We start from the raw sequence: 18,635 nt of genomic DNA on the forward strand, positions 1-18,635 counted from the left end.
AATCTACAAATGATTTTTCTGGCATCCTTCCCTTCTTCCCATGAAACTGCATTTATCAGCAAGTAAATGATTGCCCAGCGAGAGTCCAATGACTGCTGGAAAGAGAAGTCAGTGTTGTCCTTGGGGAGAGGGCGGAGAGGGCGAACGATCCAGCGAGCAGCAGGGCAGTGTGACAAGAAGTGGTGTGAGCAGCTCCAGCTGCCAAACAAACAGGTTCCCTGGGGCTCAGCTATCTCCTGTGGCTTTCCTGAGAGCTTGTGCAAACACCTGGAGCGGGAAGGGAGGGAGCAGCACAGGGAGAAGGGAGGTGGCAGTCACCAGAGCAGGGCTGCAGGGTGCCACACTGGGAACTACCACGCTGTGTTTCTGACTGTGTTTCTGGTCCCAGGCAGCCCACAGTAAGGCGGTTTTGGTTACACTGTACTGAGTGTCCTGGAGGCTGCTGGGACGGATGCCAGCTGCCAATAGTGGCAGCGATGGCTCAAAAGCTCTTTGTCAGGGCTGGCACATGCTAGTGATGTATGGGGCTGAGAGCAGCCCCAACAGCTCCTGGGGCCCAGCCACGGCTCCTGGCCCACAGGACAGGACTTGGGCAAGCCAAGAAATGGCTCTGATGCCAGCAAGGGAGCACTGGGGCCGGAGCCAGGCCGGGTACCCTGGGCTGCCCACCTAGCGTCCTTCCTTGCTCTCAGTGGGACAGCCCCAGCCCTGTTCCAACTCATTAACACTGCTCACAAATTTGGAACCCACATGAAGGCCTGTTTTAATTCTGCAGCATTCAGTGCTTAGGATCGATCACAAAGCAGCACCCCCAAACAGAAGCGCATTATTTATGTGTGGCTGTTCACAGATCAGTCCTTGCAGTTTCTAATCGGTTCCACTTTGCTGGGCTCGTGTGTTATGGGTAGAAGAAACCAGATTTGACATGGACAGCTGCTGTCTGGTTACCACCATACCCACAGTTTGGTGTGTGACCAGCCCTGAAAGAACCTAGAGGTCACTTACAGGATGCTTCCTAGGCTACTTATGGGGTACATTATCTCACTTGTGCCTAAACTGCCGTTTTTTCACTCATGTTTGTGATCAGTTGTCTATATTTCCCCGTCCTTGGCAGACTTTGAACTCCCCTCTCTCAGGCTGTGAACCCGAGGTTTCTGTTTTTTTCTCCTCAGCCGACCGCTCCTGTTGCTTTATAACAGGCGCTGGTTCTGGGCGGGCTGCTCGAGCCGGGGCTGCAGGCGGGCACCGCGAAGCCCCCATCGCCCCCCGAGGGCTCAGCAGCCAAATCTGCCCGAGAGGAGATGACAACAGTGACGTCACGGTCACGCGCTCCCTCCCACCTTTAAATTTTAAATTTGCAGCAGCGACCAATCAGCTCGCTCGCACCACTGGCCCCACCCCCCCTCCTCAATGCGTCACGGACGGTGGCCAATGGAACGCCACGCTCCACCCCGCTGCGAGCGGCCGCTGGCCAACGGGCGGAGAACTCCTCTCCAATGGCCGCCCTCGCTCCGCTCTTCCGCTCCGCCCTCAGCTGGTGGCGAGCGGCGCGGGCGCCTCACCGCGCAAGCGCGCTCTCCCCACGCTGCGTCAGCGGTCCAATGAGAAACGAGGAGCGGAAGGGGTGGGCTCGAGCCGGTGGCCAATCAGAGCGCGCGGTGAGAGCGCGCGAGCGGTTGGAGAGGATGATGGCGGCGGTGGGCGCGTAGGGGTGGCCGCTCCGTGAGCGGCTGCGGGCGGGCCGGCCCGCTATGGCGTGCTCACCCAGCGCCGTGTTCTTGTTGGACACCGCCAGCCCGGGGCAGCGGGAGCGGCTGCAGCTGTGCGCCCTGCGCATCCTCAACCACCTGTGCTGCCGCTTCGGCCTGCCCCGCCTGCGCTGGGCCTACCGCTTCTTCGACTCCCTCGGGGGTCGCGGCGGGGCCTCGCGGGGCGGCGGCTTCCGTCCTCCGGCACCCCGGGCCTGGGCGCGCTTCGAGGAGGAGCTGGCGGAACGGCTGGGAGCTCGGGGCTCCGCCGCGCTGCCCGGCCCGGCGACCCGCCTCGCCCTTACGCACAGCGGCCTGAAGGAAACGCTCCTCGACTTCCAATGGGACCGCCCCGAAATCGCGTCCCCCGCCAAAGCGCCCCGCGGGAGCGGCGGGGCTGGCGGGGAGCTTTCCCCGAGCGACGGCTTCATGAACGCCGTGTTCCTCTTCTCGCCGTGTCCCCGCTCCAGCCGGGAGCTGCGGCAGTTCGTGTCCGGAGGCGGCGCGGCCCCCGCGGGGCCCCCCACACTGCTGGAGGTGGCCGAGAAGCTGCTGCCCCGCAGCGTCCGCGAGCTGCTTGCTGAGCAGAGGATCACGCTGTACTGGGTGGACACCGCCGAGAGCTCGCAGGTGAGGAGCGAAGGGAGCGCGGCTCTTCACTGCGGTGCCGATAGGCGTTTGTACCGTCGTCCCGTTGGTTCTTAGTTGAGTGGGGGAGGTGTGAAGGGTCTTCGCTTACTGCTGAGTGATTCTGTTCTGCGCGAGGCTGAAAACGAGGAGCGATGATCCCTGTGGAGGTTGAGCTGTGTCAGCAGTTTATTGATGGGCTGTTTTGTGCTTGGAGTTGGGTGGAAGTTACAGGTATCCAGAGTGGCAGCCCAACAGTTCGAGTACCATAATGCTAAATTAAAAAGCCCACGCTTGAAAATACTGTTTACACCTTAATTCAGTGGCAGTTTTACCTTTGTTGGATTCCTGAGAAAGTTCAAGTCCCTGAAAATACTTGGAAGATGCTGCATTGAGGTACTGTATGGATTTCTTATGCTGGTTCTTCTAAAATGATGCAGTGCAGTCCTTGTTGGTTGCTTGTATGGATGTAATCGCACTGTTATCATTAGAATCATAGAATCAGAAGGGTCATTTAAAGATCTAGTCCACTTCTCCTATAATAAACAGCTCTGGTGCTCAGAGCCCAGTCTGGCCTGATCTTGAATGTTTCCAGGGGTGGAACATCCACTGCCTCTTTGGGCAGCGTTAACTCAAGGCTTTTCTGTGTCTACATTTCAGCTGATTAAATCCCCCGATCATGATGGATACTGGATAATGCTCCAACTGCTCCAGCAAATAGGAGGCACCATTTTGCCATCTGAAACCTTAGTGCAACGTTCAAGTCACCACAGGGCAGACCTTGCTGATGTCTTTCTCAGAGACTCGGGTTCCCCACTGCCACAGACTGTGCCATGGACAACACTTCTGCCATTGGACTCAGCCTTAAACAGTTTGTTTTCAAAGCCCCCTGTATTTCGTGCAGTGTTCCCCCAACAAGAAGGGACGTTATTTCTCAGCATGCCTGGTAATCTTTCTTCTTTTTCTAAGACAATATAATTGGTCTGTGATGTAAAGTTCTTGATGAGCTTCTGTTGTGAAGAGTATGTATGGCAGAAACTTCAGGTATTTAAAGACCTGTTTTTTAATTGTTATTAACAAAGTTATCGAGGTGCTCTTAATTGCTTTGATACGAGAGTTATTGGTCTGCATTCCTCGTCTGCTCTCTATGTACCCAGACTTTGGGAAAGCTTAGGAGTCTTATGAGCTCTTTGCACACACCTCTATAGTGTGGGTCCAGAACAGATTACCTTTAAAGCAACATGTTGTGTGCATCTGCTCTTTCTTTAGTAGGCCCTTTCTGCACTCTTCTTTTTCGTGAGAGAAGCTGGAGGGAACTCACTGTGGAGCTGTGTGATGTTGCAGTTCATCTTCCTTGCATTGAAGTTCTCTTCACGTAGATGAGAAATACATTTTGTACTTGCTCTAGACTTACATTTTCTTTTACCCTTACACAGAAGGAAAGAAGGAAAGCTGTGCTGTGATTCTGGAACCTCTAGCCATGAGCCAAAGACAACTGCATTGTCCACTCAACATCATTCTGAAAGGCAGCACGATGAGCTGGAACTGGATGCAGGCTGTCAGCTTTCTTACAGAGAGCTGGATACTGAGAAGCTCTGAGACTGAATGCACAGAGCAGAACTGGTTCCATCAGCTGCTACGGAATCTAGTGATGAAAGAGCTGCACATGGTAAATCTTTCTCTTTGCCATCAGCTAGGAGCTAGTTCTAAGTGAACTGTGTCAGGAAAGGTGACAGTCTCACATGTCATATCATAAAGACAATAGCAGTGGTATTTGTTATGCGGCAAGTTGGTCATGTGGAGCTAAATTCAGAACATCCACCTAATTAAGTCTCTGTATATTTCTAGAAAATGTAGATACATTTTCTTTTTGAATGTAGATTGCTGAAGTGTCTCAAGCTAAATCTTCGTGCCCCTGCACTGCTGTTTTATCACCGCTCTCTGAGAGTGCTGCTGTCCTCGCTCTGCTCTGTGCTGAGAAGACAGCTGAAGTTCAGCGGTGCAACCTTGAGGGAGCTGTAGTGGAGACCTCTTCCCAGGATGGTGCTCTGCACCTCCCGGATGTTGTACACAGTGTGTTGAGTGAAATCGACATGGCAGTGGAAGACTCTCTGGCTAATACAGGTAGGTGTTAGGAAATGCAAAGCAAGTCTTCTGTTCATCTCTAGATCTGATTTGGGGTGGAAGACTGTGGTGCTTATGAGTTCCTTAATGAGTTATGAGTTCCTTAATGCGGAGCCTCATTTCCTGGGGCTTGTTTTTTTGTGGCTCAGGCTTTGCTATACAGAAATCTGCTCTGATGTACTTTACAGTTTTATTGACAGTGTTAGTTTTTATTGGCTTATAGGTAAAGCACAGCTGCACATGCATGGGTGCAGGCTTTTATAATGAGGGTTCCTAAAAACTGTCACGTGGACCATCCCTGGCCAGTCAAATCTTTACAAGTGCTTTCAAGATAACTGCGTTTGGCTCACCTGTTTTGTGTTGTTGTGAATCTTATGAGTCTCTAAGCCTGGCGAGTAAACTGCCCCTCCATGAGCAGAGCTTTGGGAACTGCTGCCTTAGAGCCTTTGTGAAGGCCAAGCTTTCTACCATTTCATTTAGAGCTTTGTTCTGATATTTTTATTTCTCTATTCAGAAGAAAGTCCTATGCCAGAGTGGGTCAAACGAGAGCTGTGCAGTACAGGGGGCTGGCACCCTTCAGTGCTTGAAGCGTGGTATTCTTCTTCAAATGCTTGTGGAGCCAGCTCAGATCTGATGGATTCATTCAGGTACTTTTCTGAAACAATGCTATGCTTCTTTTCACTTTGGTGCAGTCCTTTTAAGATTGCTTTTTGTTTTTCCTCAGTGTTTCCTAGGTAAGGCTTTTAGGCTTTGGAAGAATACTGGCATGTGTTACTTGTGGTATAGAATTGTTTTCCCTACTGCTTGGATGTAGGAAAAACAGGTCCTGTGGAGTAAGGACAAGTATTGTGCTTTCTTCTCCATTGCTTTTCATACCTGTATTGACTTGTCCTTGTCTGCAGACTCCTGCAGGTTCCATGTACTAATGTGAAGGATGATGCAGACCAATCTGAAGTGGAACTTTCAGAAAGCCTATCTGAGCTGTACCAAAGAAAATCAAGAGAAATATCTGCTGGAGCAGGAAATAACAAAAAAAGACGTATGTACAGTGTGGGGTTGTGTGTATTTTGTCAAGGAATGATGATAGAGAAGCCTTAGTGCATAAACCGTAGTGCTCTGTGCTCAGGATCTCGAGTAGTGGCATGCTTTAGGTTTTGTCTCCATTTTAAAGGCAGCGTAACTTACATACCAGTATTACTGTTTAGAACAATCCAAATGACTCCAAAATGCAGGGTGCTCAGTGACTGGCAGATCTGTGAAGAGAGCAGAGAGCAGAGCTCTGCAGTTTCACTGGTTCTTGGAACAGACCGCTGCAACTTCTGAACATTGGAACACTTCTACTTCATTTGAAAGTGGAGAAATTTCAAATAAGAGTTTCATTGCTTTTTAATGTACAAACCAAAGGTGCATATGAACTCATCTGATGTATACTTAAGTCAGCACAAGATTTCTTTCCTATATATACAGCTGCCGATTCTACTTGATAAGCAGGGCAAAAGCCTTCATCTGCTTTTGGCTTTAAGAACTTGCTGCCTCCTGTGCTGCTTGTACATCTGTTTTATGGAGAAATAAAAACCTTCTAGAGTGTGTTCTTAACTATTGATTACTTATCTTGCTTGACTGCAGTGCAGAATTGTATGTTGTGTTCTATCTTGATAGAATAGTTCCTACCCCACCCAGTGTGTCTGAAATTCCCTTCTCGTGGTGTTACAGGTGGGGTTCCTCGGACTCCAGTCAGGCAGAAGATGAAGACCATGTCCAGGTCCTTGCAGATGCTCAACGTAGCAAGGTTGAATGTAAAAGCACAGAAGTTTCAACCTGATGGTATGCCAGCAGTGAGCGAGAAGGTTCCACAGAAGCTTCCAGCAAAAAGATTGGATGAGAAGTTGGAAGGGAAGGAAAAGGCACTTAAAACATCAGTGGGTATGTACTGACTTACCCTTTATTCTGATGTGGGATAAGGCTTCTCCTTGCAGCTGCCCAGGGCTGGTGCAGTGAGCAGTGAGACATTACAGTAGCCTAGAAGCTTGGTGAAATGCTTGGATCTGAAGTTTCTATTTGTTCTGGAGCTAAGACCACTTCTGTTAGTGTTCTGAGCCTTGCATGCGTATTTGCATCATGACCTGTATTCCGTTCTTCAGCTGGAGTGAGTTGGTTTATTTTTTTTTCTACCAGTAATGTGTGGTAAGCTGATATTTGGTTGACGTGGACCATTTCCCTTTCAGACTTGAAAACTGAAGAGGAGCTGCAGTCTCACTTAATTAGGAGCTATCAAAAGGTGGTTGCTGAGGAAGTGCTTTCATCTGTGTGTGCGCAGAATATGATCATGGCCATTAAAAGGTTCTTGAAAATACAGGATGCCAAAGAGAAAGAGGTAGGTAAGAACACGTGAGCAGAGCTGTTACTGGTTTGAGTATGAAGCAGCAAGGTCTTTAAAACTACTTTTCCTTCAGTGTAAGTTATTTATATGCACACTTGGTGAAAACCACAGCAAGTTGTTCTATCTGTGCTGAATCAGTAGTAGAAAGTATGAATAAAGAACACAGGGTAATCCATTTCAGCTAGTAGTTTACACCTCTGTGTAACACATTGAAACAGATCTTTTTCCCTGTACATTGACCTCCATCTAGATTTTAATTTCATTTAAAGACAGTGTTTTCAAAAAAGAAAGTTCTTAGAAGACATCTCTTAAAATATGGTGTCTGTTTTTGCTTTTCATGGTTAATCTAGGCAGATTAATTCTCCAAGAGAGAGAAATAGTCGAAAGTATTTCAGTTTGAGTAGTGTTATGGATTGTAGCTGGCTTAAGCTAGAATTGGTAAGATTGTCACTAGTCAAAGCAAGTGCTTTCAGAGACAGATCCATAGGTACTGAAGGCCTGAAGCTGCAAGCAACCCTGTGCCTCTTGTCATTAGGCTGTATGTTTTTCTACACCTTGCATTGTGACTTTACTACTGGAAGCAAGAGAGAATGCCTTCCTTGAAGGAAGAGAACAAAATTAAGTTGTTCTAAAAAGACTGGGAGAAGAGAGGGGTGGGAAGAACCTGTCCTGCATACAAGGAGCAGACTTGAAGTTTTTGCTCTAATTGTGTGTATCTGCAGGTCGCCTGTGTGGAAAAAGTCAGAAACCATCTCCTGAAGACAAGCAAGTTGCTCAGACAACAGCATGGCTCAGAGAAGGAAACCAAAGTCAGAGAGTACGAGACACCCTACTTCCTTTAAGTCCTGAGATGCAGTGGAGTTGGTTGCACTTCTCAGTGGTAGCTTTTTTGTGCAAGTGAAAATACTTACGGTGGTGAAATAGAAACATTAAATGCAAATACGCGTACGTTATGTGATAAGCATTGCAGTCTAAATGTAAAATGTGACATCTCTCCTGCTGCCAAAAGAAATGCCAACCAAATTATGCTGTCCAGACCTTACTGCTTTATGAGCAATTGTTTTGGGGTAAATACCCTGTTCCCACCAGGAAACTGGGCAGTAAATGACTGCTTCTTTTCTAAGGTGTCGACTTCAGGTTTTTTTGCGGCTTGAGTTGTGTCTTCAGTGCCCTTCACTGCAAAACAACGCTGATGAAATGGAGCAGCTGTTAGAAGAGGCAAGTATACTATAGAGAGCAGGAATATAGACCCAGGACTTGTAATTTTCCCCTGAATCTATTGTGACATTCTATGTTCCTTGCTAAAAACGTGGTGTTGACAACTGTTAGACCTTAATCCTTTTTCCCACCTGATGTTCTCTTCCAGATGACGGATATGCTGCGCATTTTATGTCTGACTGAAGACCCAGGGTACCTTACAAAGTTCTTAGAGGAAATACTGGAATTGTAAGATCTTTGGGGTGCCTTGAGTGTTACTGGGGACTGTGGGTTTTGTCACATACCTTTTTTGAGAGAACAGCAATGTACAGATTTGATTTGGTGTGTTATCGTGATGTTGAGGGTTTAAGCTATTGTTTGCTGCTAAATGTAGCTAATGAGCAAGTAAACTAATAATGCTTTATGTTTTGAACTGATGCTTAAAAACAAAGCTTTGGTTCAAGCCTTGGGGCTGTTAGTGTTGACTGTTTTGTTGGTGATTGTATTTGATGTGGGTTCTCTGATGTTCTAGGTATATGAATTCTATACCAAAGACCCTTGGAGATCTTTATTACAGTCTGGGTACACAAATACCCCCAAAGCTGGCTGCAGTCCTGCCTTCAGACTTCTTCAGTGATGATTCAATGACTGTGGATAGCAAATCTCCAGGCCTTCCACCATCTTTATCATCAGTCCTAACTCCCACTGCTGTTTGCCTACGCAGTGAGAGTGATCAGCTGGAGGAACTGCGCACTCGATCTGCCCAAAAGAGAAAGTAATAATCCCAAATAAGGGGGCCAGCTGGTTGTGATCTGACCTGTGTTGGTGGAACTATCTAAACTATAGCTCAATCATTCTGATTTCTGTTGCTGAATAGCTAGTTAGGGTGAGCGCATGCTTGCTGACAACTCTGAGCCTGAGGAACATAGAAAGGACTCCTGCTTTTCATGTTAATTGCTTATTGTTACTGTGTGCTTATCGTTAGTGTGAACTTGGTGGGTTCTGTGTGTCTGCTCTATGCATTAATAGAGTTTGTAAGTCTTCTGTAAGAGGAAGAGGATGTTCCAGTATGCACAAAGTGACCCTGTATCACTGAAGTTAAGACTGAGATTTGCTGCGGACCTCTGTGGTGGGGATCCTGTGTTCATTTCTGCAAACTATGAGATGAGTTTTAATACCAACCTTAAAGTTAGCTACAGCTGTTTATATTGCAGATGAGTTGTAATGTAGGCGAGGTACCGCCACAGAGAGTTTGCAGTCTGAGTTCAGGTTAAGGCTTTCTATCTCTGGAGTCGAGCTGGTGTTGAATCGTCAGTTAGATTGATAACTCCATTTCTGATCTTATTTTAACTGAATCTTTGTGTAACTTCTAAAGGAATAATGTATTAGCCAGACACAGGAGCATGACAGAAGCATCGCAGAACTTGCGTCAGATTGAGATTCCCAAGATAGACAAGAATCTCATCAGAAAGGTAAAACTCTCCCAGAAGCACTGTGGGTGGGTTGCTCATGCAGGGGTGTAGCAGTGCTGTGAAGTGACACGAGTGCAAAAAAAGATCTTGCTTTGTAACTCAGTAGGCATGTAAGAACTACTGAGGAGTCTAATTTAATTATCACTGTTCTCTTTATTTCTAGGAGGGCTCACGTTCTTACCTTGCTACTGAGAAATCCCAACCAATGCCTTTGCTGCAGAAAGAAGCAGTGCAAGGTATATTGACTTCTAGCTTTTCTGTGGAAAGACAAGATGTGTGCCTTCAGCACATTATCCCTGCATCCCTGTAAATTTCAGTGAGCTGTGGTGTAACCATGCTGAAGCATGCTGGAATTCTGAAGAAAGTTTTGCTGAATTTTGAAAAAAAAAAAAATAAAATTGAGAGTTAAAGTAGTTGTTTTGTGTGCTTACACACAGCAAACTTGTATCATGAAAAGAAAATGCCTCAGGTCTTCCTTGGTTCTTGCAATTATTTCCATCTGTTGGAAAAAAAAATTGAAATTGAGGACAGGAGTAAGCATTTACACCTGGAAACACATCTCTCCTCAGAATGTTGAAGAGAATTAAATCCTGTATGTGTTCCCTGAGCCCACGTGTACTTCATCTGGGTAGCATACTTTCTGCTGGGATGCCTGCTAATAGCATATTCCTGTAAAGAATGAATAATATGAACTTGTAGGAAGTCCAAGATAGATTTAGGGAAGGACACATTCTGGTAATAACTATTCCAATAATAATAAAGTATATTCCAATAAACTATTATATTCTTATATTCTATATGAGATAAGAATATATATGATATATTCTAATAAACTATTCCACCTCAAGAAAAAAAAAAAAGCCAAAACAAACCCAAACAAGCAGCCCCTCCCAATGTGCCTAATTTTTGTGGGTTTTTTCCTACACTGGTATCTGATCCCTGATTGGAATATGTCTTTTTTTTCCCCTTTTAATTTCTTGTTTTCTCTCCTCGCACAGAGGTTACAAAGGTAAGGAGGAACCTCTTCAATGAAGGGATGCGTTCACCATCCAAAAGAACTGCAAAGAAAATGCCCAGAAGTCAGTCAGTATCTGCTGTGGAAGGCTTAAGATACAAGTGCACTGATGAAGGGGCTAAAGGTAGGATGTGGCTTGCAGGTGTAGAACAGCTATAAGAGCTGCATTGATAACTAATTTGTGCATCCTTTTCAGTAAAGGAGAAAACATTTTGGATCACAGTTGTTACTGTATAGTGAACAGGGTGGTTCTGAAACAGAAACCTACTTTAGTTAGAAGTTGATACACCTCTCAAATGAAATGTTAAAAATAGTTACAGAAATGATGTGTGAATGAAGGATGAGGAATGAAAGTTACCTCAGTAGGCCTATTATGTCTGTCACATCAAAGTCAGTACCATTAATAAATAATACTGAAGGAGTAGGGGATATATTTCAGAGTCCAGTATGTATAGCTGTGATTATAGCTTGTGAGTGCTGGGGGGCTGATACACAATGATTCTGTATTGGCAGGCATTCTTAAGCTGAAACCCACGTGAAACTACTTGTTCTAACTGCTTTATAATTATGTGCTGTTATATCCATTGCTTCCATTTATTTACTTCTGTTCTCAAGATCATCACAAGTTACTGACCAAGAGAGTTGCAGAAACACCACTACATAAACAGGTTTCCAGGAGACTGCTGCATAAGCAGATTAAAGGCCGGTGAGTAAGCTCTTAATTTCTTCAGTAAGTGCTGGATGTTTAATTAATGGCTATGAGCACGAGAACCAGCTCTCCTTTCTGTGGTCAAAGTGTTGTTTTCACCTAAGGTAGCAAAGAGAATCGGTGGAGGCATGTCCTGTTGTATGGCTGTGGGGAAAATCTGCTTGCTTCACTGTGTGTCCAAGTACTTTAATTCCTGCAGCAAGGTGCTGTTTAGGTTTAGTTTCTGCTTTAAGGACTTCCAAAGAGAAGGCCTGTGCTGGAATCTGTGCAGGTCAGGCTAAACTTGTGTTTACTTCCATTTAAAACTGTTACTTCTAATACAGCTAGAAAGACCATAGTATGAACTTTACCTTCTATTATGCTAATTGCTGAGAGTACCTCAGAGCAATATGTTGCTGTAGAATATGGTTCTGCTTCTCAGTTTTCATGGTAAATTTTGTTTTTGTAAATGTGAATGGTTTGAGTCCAACATTGTGTTGTTTTTTAAGGTCATCTGATCCAGGCTGTGAGACTGGTGTTGTAGAAGAGTCTCCAGAAAAAACCATAAGTGGTAAGCACTAATTTCTTTTGTTTGTGAAAGGTGTTCTTGCTGTGTTGAAGCACTCAAAGCACATTCATCCCATGAGCTACAATTTAGATAATACACAAACAGGCAATACAACATTACTGTTGGTGGAGCACAACATCCCCAGTTATCTAAAGGATGGGTATCAAGAGGATAGGGCCAGGCTGAGCCCTAATAATGCTCTGATTTCTGTTGTAACAAGCAAGTGTTCTGCAAAAAAGTTGGCTGCTGCTGTTTCTTATGTGCAGGAAGGAAGAAGAGGAAGAGTATAGTTGGGTAAATAGGAAAGTAAGTCTCTAGTAAAAAGAGACAGGAGAACTAATTTTGTAACCTGGATGCTACTTGAATCGAATATGGATTTTTCTAGTATTCCTTCTGGTGTCATTGCTGGAGGGGAAGGGAAGTAATCGTGACTTAGAGGACAGAGTGCTGTGATTCGGAAGGAGGCTTGCATGCATTAGCATTCCAAAGCCCCTGAAAGCTGAATCTTTTCACACAAATGCCTCAGTATGTGAGATGTTAAGTGTACAAAAGCTGCTGCTTAGAGCGTGCCTTTTTCCACTGTGATCTGTTCCTAAAGATGTCCCCATCATTGAAGGAGAAAGAAGGCTCAGTCTGTCATATTACATTTCAGAAGCAGGTTTAAGAAGAAGCCCTCGCATCAGACAGCTGACTTTGAATAGGACCCACTCTGGTGTTTTCTATTCTGCTGCACAGTCCAGCTCACAGAATTCACAGCAAGTCCACTGGGGACAAGAGGAAGAGAGCTGTACTCAGCAGGATGTAGCAGGTACCAAATGGATTTTGAGTAGGCTTATATTGCTGCTTTGAAAAACTGACCTGGATACCTCTAAGTTTGATTTGATTTGGCTCTACAACAGACTGTGAGGAGCTAAGAGCTATTATGTAATGTCATCTTTAGGCAGGATTAGTAATATTTGAATTGAGTAATATTAGTATTGAGAATTAGTATTTGAATTGAGAATCTGAATTTGGAGGATGGAATGGCAGCTTTCTCTATAACGAATAATATACTGCCAACTTAAGAAACTAGTCAGGCCTGTCTAACAGAACATCACTGATTGTCACTCTGCATTCCTTAAATGCAGTGAAATCCCTGTAAAATGTGGGACAGAAATCCTAAAGCTACCTTCAGTCTCTTCTGGCAGCATAAAGCAATGACTGATGGCATCTTTGCAGGCTTTCTCTGTAGGATTTATCAGCTATACATGGTGACACTCAGTTCTTTATATCATATCTACTAGGATCCTTAGTCATGAACCAAATTTTTCTGATGCTATGAGCTATATTTTTCTGATGCTATGAGCTATAAAACAGAATAGGAAGCTGAGTTATCTAGGTGTTTTGTTTTTTTTTTTTTTCCTCTAGAGCACTCCTCCTATGGATGATTATTAGATTGGGAAATAATTCTATTGAATCTTAAACATCAAGCAAAAAAAACCTGCTAGGGCTGTGAGAGGCTACCTGTCCTTACACTGTGAAGTGATTGAGACAATTGTTTGAATTGTACCATTCCACTTTTCTAGGTGTCAGGCTGCATTCTGGGTGTCCAACTCCCAAGAGATTTTTTTTTGGTGCAGTCATTGATGCGTGTAGTCCTGCAGTGAAGCATTCACCTGGAAGGAGGAGAACAAGAAAAGATTCCTTGAACTTAGAAGAGCTGACTAGCTGTCAGGTAGAGACAAACACTTGCTTCTCTCTCTTTCTTCAATCTGTTTATTCTGTTAATGTTTAGTGGGACTTACATGTCTTAAACTTAGTGCTTCTGCAAGTCTAACAAAACAGTTTACTTTTTATTTACTTCTCAAGATTTGGAAGAATAAATAACAGTACTGGAGCAGAAAAAGCTTAATTCTTTTTTTTTTTCTCCTCTCTGTAGACTCCTAGAAAAACACCTCGTAAATCTGCACAGAAACTACTGAGTTCTGCCAGCAAACCGCCGAGGAGATCACCTCGTTTTCTTCACAGGACACCACAAAAGGTGGAGAAGATTCCCAGCAAAAGTCCAGCTGCTAAGCAGACTGTAGCTAAGTGTTTGGGAAAGTACTTTTCTCATCCTGTACAAAGGATCAGGTCACCATCTGCGTTAACAGAAGGCAAAAAAGCTTGCTTACTGCAAGTAACTAATGACTGTTCTCCAGCTGGAAAACTGTTATCTCCCTACAAAGATACTGGTTTACAGGTGTCAGAACACAATGAAATACTGAGCACTGTGAATCCTTTATTACCTCTGCAAGACTCAACTCCAGCTGCTGCTTCCTTACCTGACACCCAGAAAAGCATTTTTGCAGAACTACGAACTCCAAGACGTTCCTTGAGATCCGTCTCCAAATCAGTGTCTCCAGTTGGTGCTCGGAGGGAAATCCTTCCAAGAGAAATTGAGATGCAGCCAGAACTGACGTCTGAAGCCATGGAAAGTACTCCCAGGAAAGCTGAAGATTCAGGTTCAAAACTCTCAACCAGCCCGCTGAGTGATGTGGAAATGTCTCAGCTCACCATGAAACCGGAATCTCCCTTCAGTTCTCCTCTCTCTGAAAAAGCTACAGATGTTTTAGCAATCAGCTCTCCTTCCCACACAGAGACTAAGGAGTCTGACAGGGAATTTAACATGCCTGAAAAATCTCTTCTGAAATCTCCAGGTGTCAGTGGCTCTTTGCTGGAGTCCCCCCTTAACACTTCCAAGCAGGCCAAAGGTGAACCAAATTCTGGAGGGAAGAGCCAAACACGGGTGTGTGAAACACCTTCCAAAAGTAAGGACAGTCATCACAGTAACAGTGATGATTCTTGTTCAGGAAGGCTCCAGTTCTGTAAATCCCAAATTCCTGAAAATACCCATGTGGTGGAGAATAAACAAATGGATGCAGTGGCTCAAAACTCTTCTCCGACGAAAGGAAACTTGGAAAAGCATTCTTCTCCAGAGCTGTCTGCTGGAGAACATATGCTGGATGCTGAGATGGAATGTGAGCCATCGAGTAAGGAGGGCAACTCTGGTGTAAGCACCTGTGACTCCTTCTTAAGCAGTTCTCAAACAAGCATTGATGAATTGGAACTAGAAACTCTGCAGAAAGAAGAATGTACAGGGAGAAAGGCACCGAGCCTTAAGAGACACTCCAGATCTGCCCGCAGTGCCTCGCGTCGCCTGCCTCAGTCAGCTCCTGCCTATTCCTTGCGCTGTACTGCAGACAGGAGGCAACGGGAGGCTGCAGCGCGGATGGGAAATCCAGAGCTTCCAGCCAAGTTCTCAACTCCTAAACTTCACTGCCAGCAGCCTTCTGAGAGCTCAACGACGTACGAAGTTGAGCTTGAAATGCAAGCTTCAGGCCTGCCCAAACTTCGCTTTAAGAAAATTGGGTCTTGCTCAGCATTAGATGTTCGATCTGAAGCAAATGTTAGCAAACCCAAGGGAGGGGAAAGCCCTTTTGGTGATCTTGCTATGATCTGGTGCAGCAAACACCCAGGAAAACTAGCAGCTGCCTGTGTTTCACCCTCCTGCTTTCGCTCTTTCCACGGTACACCTGGGAAGGGTGGAGGGCAGACCTACATCTGTCAGTCGTACACCCCGACAAGCTGTGCTTCTAACACCACTTCCCCGTCCCCCTTGGAAGCAGAAGTTCCCTTGACTCCTCCAAAGCTGAAGGGGAAGACAACTCCTGATGCTATTAAGGACTGGCCTCGGAGAAAGAGAGCAGCAAGCAGCACTGCTAATAGTAGCTGTGGTCAAAGTGAGAAAAATGCAGATGAAGCAATGGCAACAAGCAGAGAAGGAAAACTGAAGGACTTGGAGAACTGCAGTAGCAAAGTAATGTGTGGTTTTGGAGAGTTTGGACTGGAGGGGATTTACAGACTGCAGGATCAAGTGTCTCCTAATGACACGGAACCCAGAGATGAAGAGAGATCTGCCATGGGGGCTTCTGGCTTGACATCTCGTAAGCGAGTCTTTACCCATCTATCACCAGAGAAGGAGAATCATGAGGCCAAAAGAGCTTGCACTGCTAAGTGCAACATGGTTCTCAGTGCCTTTTCCCCAGAAGAGGGCAACAGAAACAAAGCAAGGACAGACTCGGTACTTCCTGAGAAGCCCAGAGCGTGTTTGCTTCTAACTCCTGTGCGGCACATTTGCATAGGGGATGATGATGTCTTCCCTTTGTCAGGTAATTAAGTGGAGCAAGTGACACTACTGAAATTCAGAGTGGGGAGAAAAAAAAAAGACAACTGTTTTGTCTGACTGTCTGAGGGAGGCTAAGATGGAAGGGGAGAGTGGGTTGCAAATGGAATGTAAGCTAATTATGTGGAGAGGCTGATCAGGTGTGAGGAGTTCTGCTATTGTCATCACCTGTGAGCATTTAATCAGTTGAGTAATAATTAGGAGGCTACAAACAGGGAAGAGTGGGAGGCTGGAAGAATTGAAATATTAAGAACTTGGTTTTGTTTAAGGGAGGATCTCTGTTACAACCAAATGCTGTCTGTAGGAGGAAATAATGGAAACTTGAATGGGGGAAAAAAAGATGCTGTAAGGTAGCTGCAGTGCTCAGGATGGAATGGAAACCATGACTTGAGGGACTGGCAGCACTACACTGCAGTATGTTTTGAAAGTTAGACTGGGCAGCAGATTTGAGTTTATGTGGATATTCTTGGCTGTTTCTGCCCTGTTTCTATCCAGCGCTGAATACAGCTGTCTCAAGTCTAAAGCCTCAGCTTCTTCAGTGTGGATCAGCACCTTGGGGGTTGATGTTGCGTGATATTGGTATTTATTGGTGCTCCAGTTCTCCCCTGGGCCTGTGGCAGTGTAGCTGTTGAAAGCATGTATCAGAAACCTTTGCTCTGTAGCAGTGATATTGTATCAGGCATTGAAGTTTAAGCAAGGTCTCTGCTTTTCGTTTGTGCCTGACCTTGATAAAGCTATCTCTTGGAGCAAGGCCCTGTGAATTTCAAATACTTCTAAAACAGTATTTATTGTCTAGAACAACCTTCAGCTTTACAGAGGACTATGGCAGATGGTGTTTTATAGTCATTGTGTGCCCTGAAGTGCCAGATCTCAGTGTCTTATCTCTTAGAAGAAAAGTTTTGTTCACAGAGGGCAGTGCCTTAGGTGTTACAGCAGGTAGAAAAAAAATGAGTGAACTTGCAGGCAACATTAGACTATATTCAGGGTGTGAAATAACAGCAGTGCTTAACCTCGAGTTGGTTCTGTAGAGGACCATCTGTACCTGCAAACCTTATTTTTGCATTTACAGACTAGCTGTAATGGTGATTTTTCATTCAGGACACTTGAGCTGTGAGCACTGATATGTTTAGTAAAAGTGGAGTGCTTGCCTACTAAGCTAAATCCTTCAAGAGCTATTGCAGACATCTTTTGGTGGCAGAAATGCACTGTGCTAGCCTGGACTATGCTGGGGATGAATACCAAGTATTGTGTTGATGGAAGCTTCGAGGCAGAGTAAGGGCTGTGTTTGAGACTTGACTGAAAGAGCTCTTGAGCTGTCAGTTTGCTGCAGTGTGTCACTGTGCTTCTCCAGGTGCCACCCCTCCAGTGAAGAGCTCTCTGTGTGCCAGCAGCCTCCTGGCACTGACGCAGTCTCCACTGCTGTGTAAGGGACAGACGCCGCCATCTCGGAGGAAGGGTGTCCAAGGTAACCTCTGGTGCTGGAAGGAAGGGCTGGGCTGTGCTCTGCGTGCCTACAACTAAGAGAGAACTAAAGCAGGCTGTGCTACGGGTTGTTCTTTGTGCAGAAAGCATGTGGGTGTATTTACCATTGCTGTGTTGTACTGTATCTATCTTGCATGCTTCCAATAAGCTTTGCGTGAGCTGGGAAGTTGAGGAGGGTGAGGCGTAAGCAATGAATCAAAGAGTAGCTTAACAAGAAGTGCAGCGTGCTGATCCTGTCTGTGTTGGTTTTCTTGGAGTCACTGGGAAGTGAGTTGTAATAAATTGTGGCTTTAATTTCATCTTTGCATTCTGTAGATGAGGAATCTGATGACCTTGAAGTTCTTACCAATCAGGAGCTGTCTCCATTCCACAGCATGGCTTCCAGGAAGCGTTCCCTCAGCAGGACTTACTCACGGAAAAGGTTGCTGAGCTGAAGTCTGGAGCCAGAACACTATGGGAAGTACTGTGTTATGTGAGCTGTGCAGTATGGATTTTTACAAGGAACTCTTACTTGGTTCTGGCCTGGAGCTGTCTGCAGTGGTGTGAGATGGGATGGCAGTGGAAATAAGGACTACTCTAAATGTTTTAACTTGAATCACAGCATCTCTCCACCCTTTCTGGCCCTTCTCCTGTGTATAGTTAGTAGTTGAGTTCTGCAGTGGAGGGTTCAATCCTGCTAGGTAAGGATTGTCACTCTTCTACTTTACTTATAAAATAAACTGATGTGGATTCTCATGGTGTCGCTTCATCAGAAATCTGGCTTGTCTCATCCTGAATCCAGGCATGGCAATTCTGAAGCTTTTTGATTGGTTTTAAGGCCTTGAGGGGCTGATGGTGTCAAATGGAACTTGCTTTTCATGCAAAGGTATTTGCTTCATGGAAACCCTATTTGTTCAGAGAAGGAAAGCTGGCTGTTTCCTTCTTCAAGTGGAGGAATGGTGTCCTTATCACTGGTGCACTTCTCTTATGAGCTTTGGGAAGTATTGAGCTCTAAGACTAATTATTTCTGAGAAAGTAGGATGAGTTTTCCCTTTCTCTACTGAATATCTCTGTAGAAAATAAAGGCTCCGGTCTTAAATGTGCAGCTTAGCCAAACCTAGAGTGCTCAATAATGCTAAGTCCCTGTTTCA

The 18,635-nt window shown here is 45.3% G+C and overlaps 1 protein-coding gene across 2 annotated transcripts; it reads left to right on the forward strand.

The window, feature by feature from the left end:
• Nucleotides 1-1,627: 1,627 nt before the first annotated feature.
• On the forward strand, nt 1,628-18,240 carry TICRR (TOPBP1 interacting checkpoint and replication regulator). Of its 2 annotated transcripts, none has more exons than XM_048956154.1 (22): nt 1,628-2,378; nt 3,036-3,321; nt 3,812-4,044; nt 4,256-4,499; nt 5,014-5,146; nt 5,402-5,538; nt 6,213-6,422; nt 6,725-6,873; nt 7,602-7,696; nt 8,004-8,097; nt 8,246-8,325; nt 8,609-8,851; nt 9,452-9,548; nt 9,712-9,784; nt 10,547-10,687; nt 11,179-11,269; nt 11,761-11,822; nt 12,472-12,627; nt 13,385-13,533; nt 13,738-16,009; nt 17,375-17,488; nt 17,821-18,240. In XM_048956154.1, exons 1-22 carry the CDS (start codon nt 1,752-1,754, stop codon nt 17,937-17,939), a joined length of 5,805 nt encoding a protein of 1,934 aa, XP_048812111.1. In that variant the 5' UTR covers nt 1,628-1,751; the 3' UTR covers nt 17,940-18,240. The 2 variants fall into 2 exon arrangements, with proteins under 2 accessions (XP_048812111.1, XP_048812113.1); XM_048956156.1 differs by having other exon boundaries at nt 12,475-12,627.
• Nucleotides 18,241-18,635: the final 395 nt, after the last annotated feature.

The sequence above is a fragment of the Lagopus muta genome, chromosome 10 (assembly GCF_023343835.1).
Source record: "Lagopus muta isolate bLagMut1 chromosome 10, bLagMut1 primary, whole genome shotgun sequence".
Taxonomy (NCBI): Eukaryota; Metazoa; Chordata; class Aves; order Galliformes; family Phasianidae; genus Lagopus; species Lagopus muta.

Excerpts from the sequence above, each read along its gene's own strand:
- TICRR (XM_048956154.1), top strand. The coding sequence starts at position 1,752 with ATGGCGTGCTCACCCAGCGCCGTGTTCTTGTTGGACACCGCCAGCCCG. Across the intron at positions 6,423-6,724 it reads GGCACTTAAAACATCAGTGG|ACTTGAAAACTGAAGAGGAG; the intron begins GTATGTACTGAC and ends TTTCCCTTTCAG. Across the intron at positions 9,785-10,546 it reads GCAGAAAGAAGCAGTGCAAG|AGGTTACAAAGGTAAGGAGG; the intron begins GTATATTGACTT and ends CTCCTCGCACAG.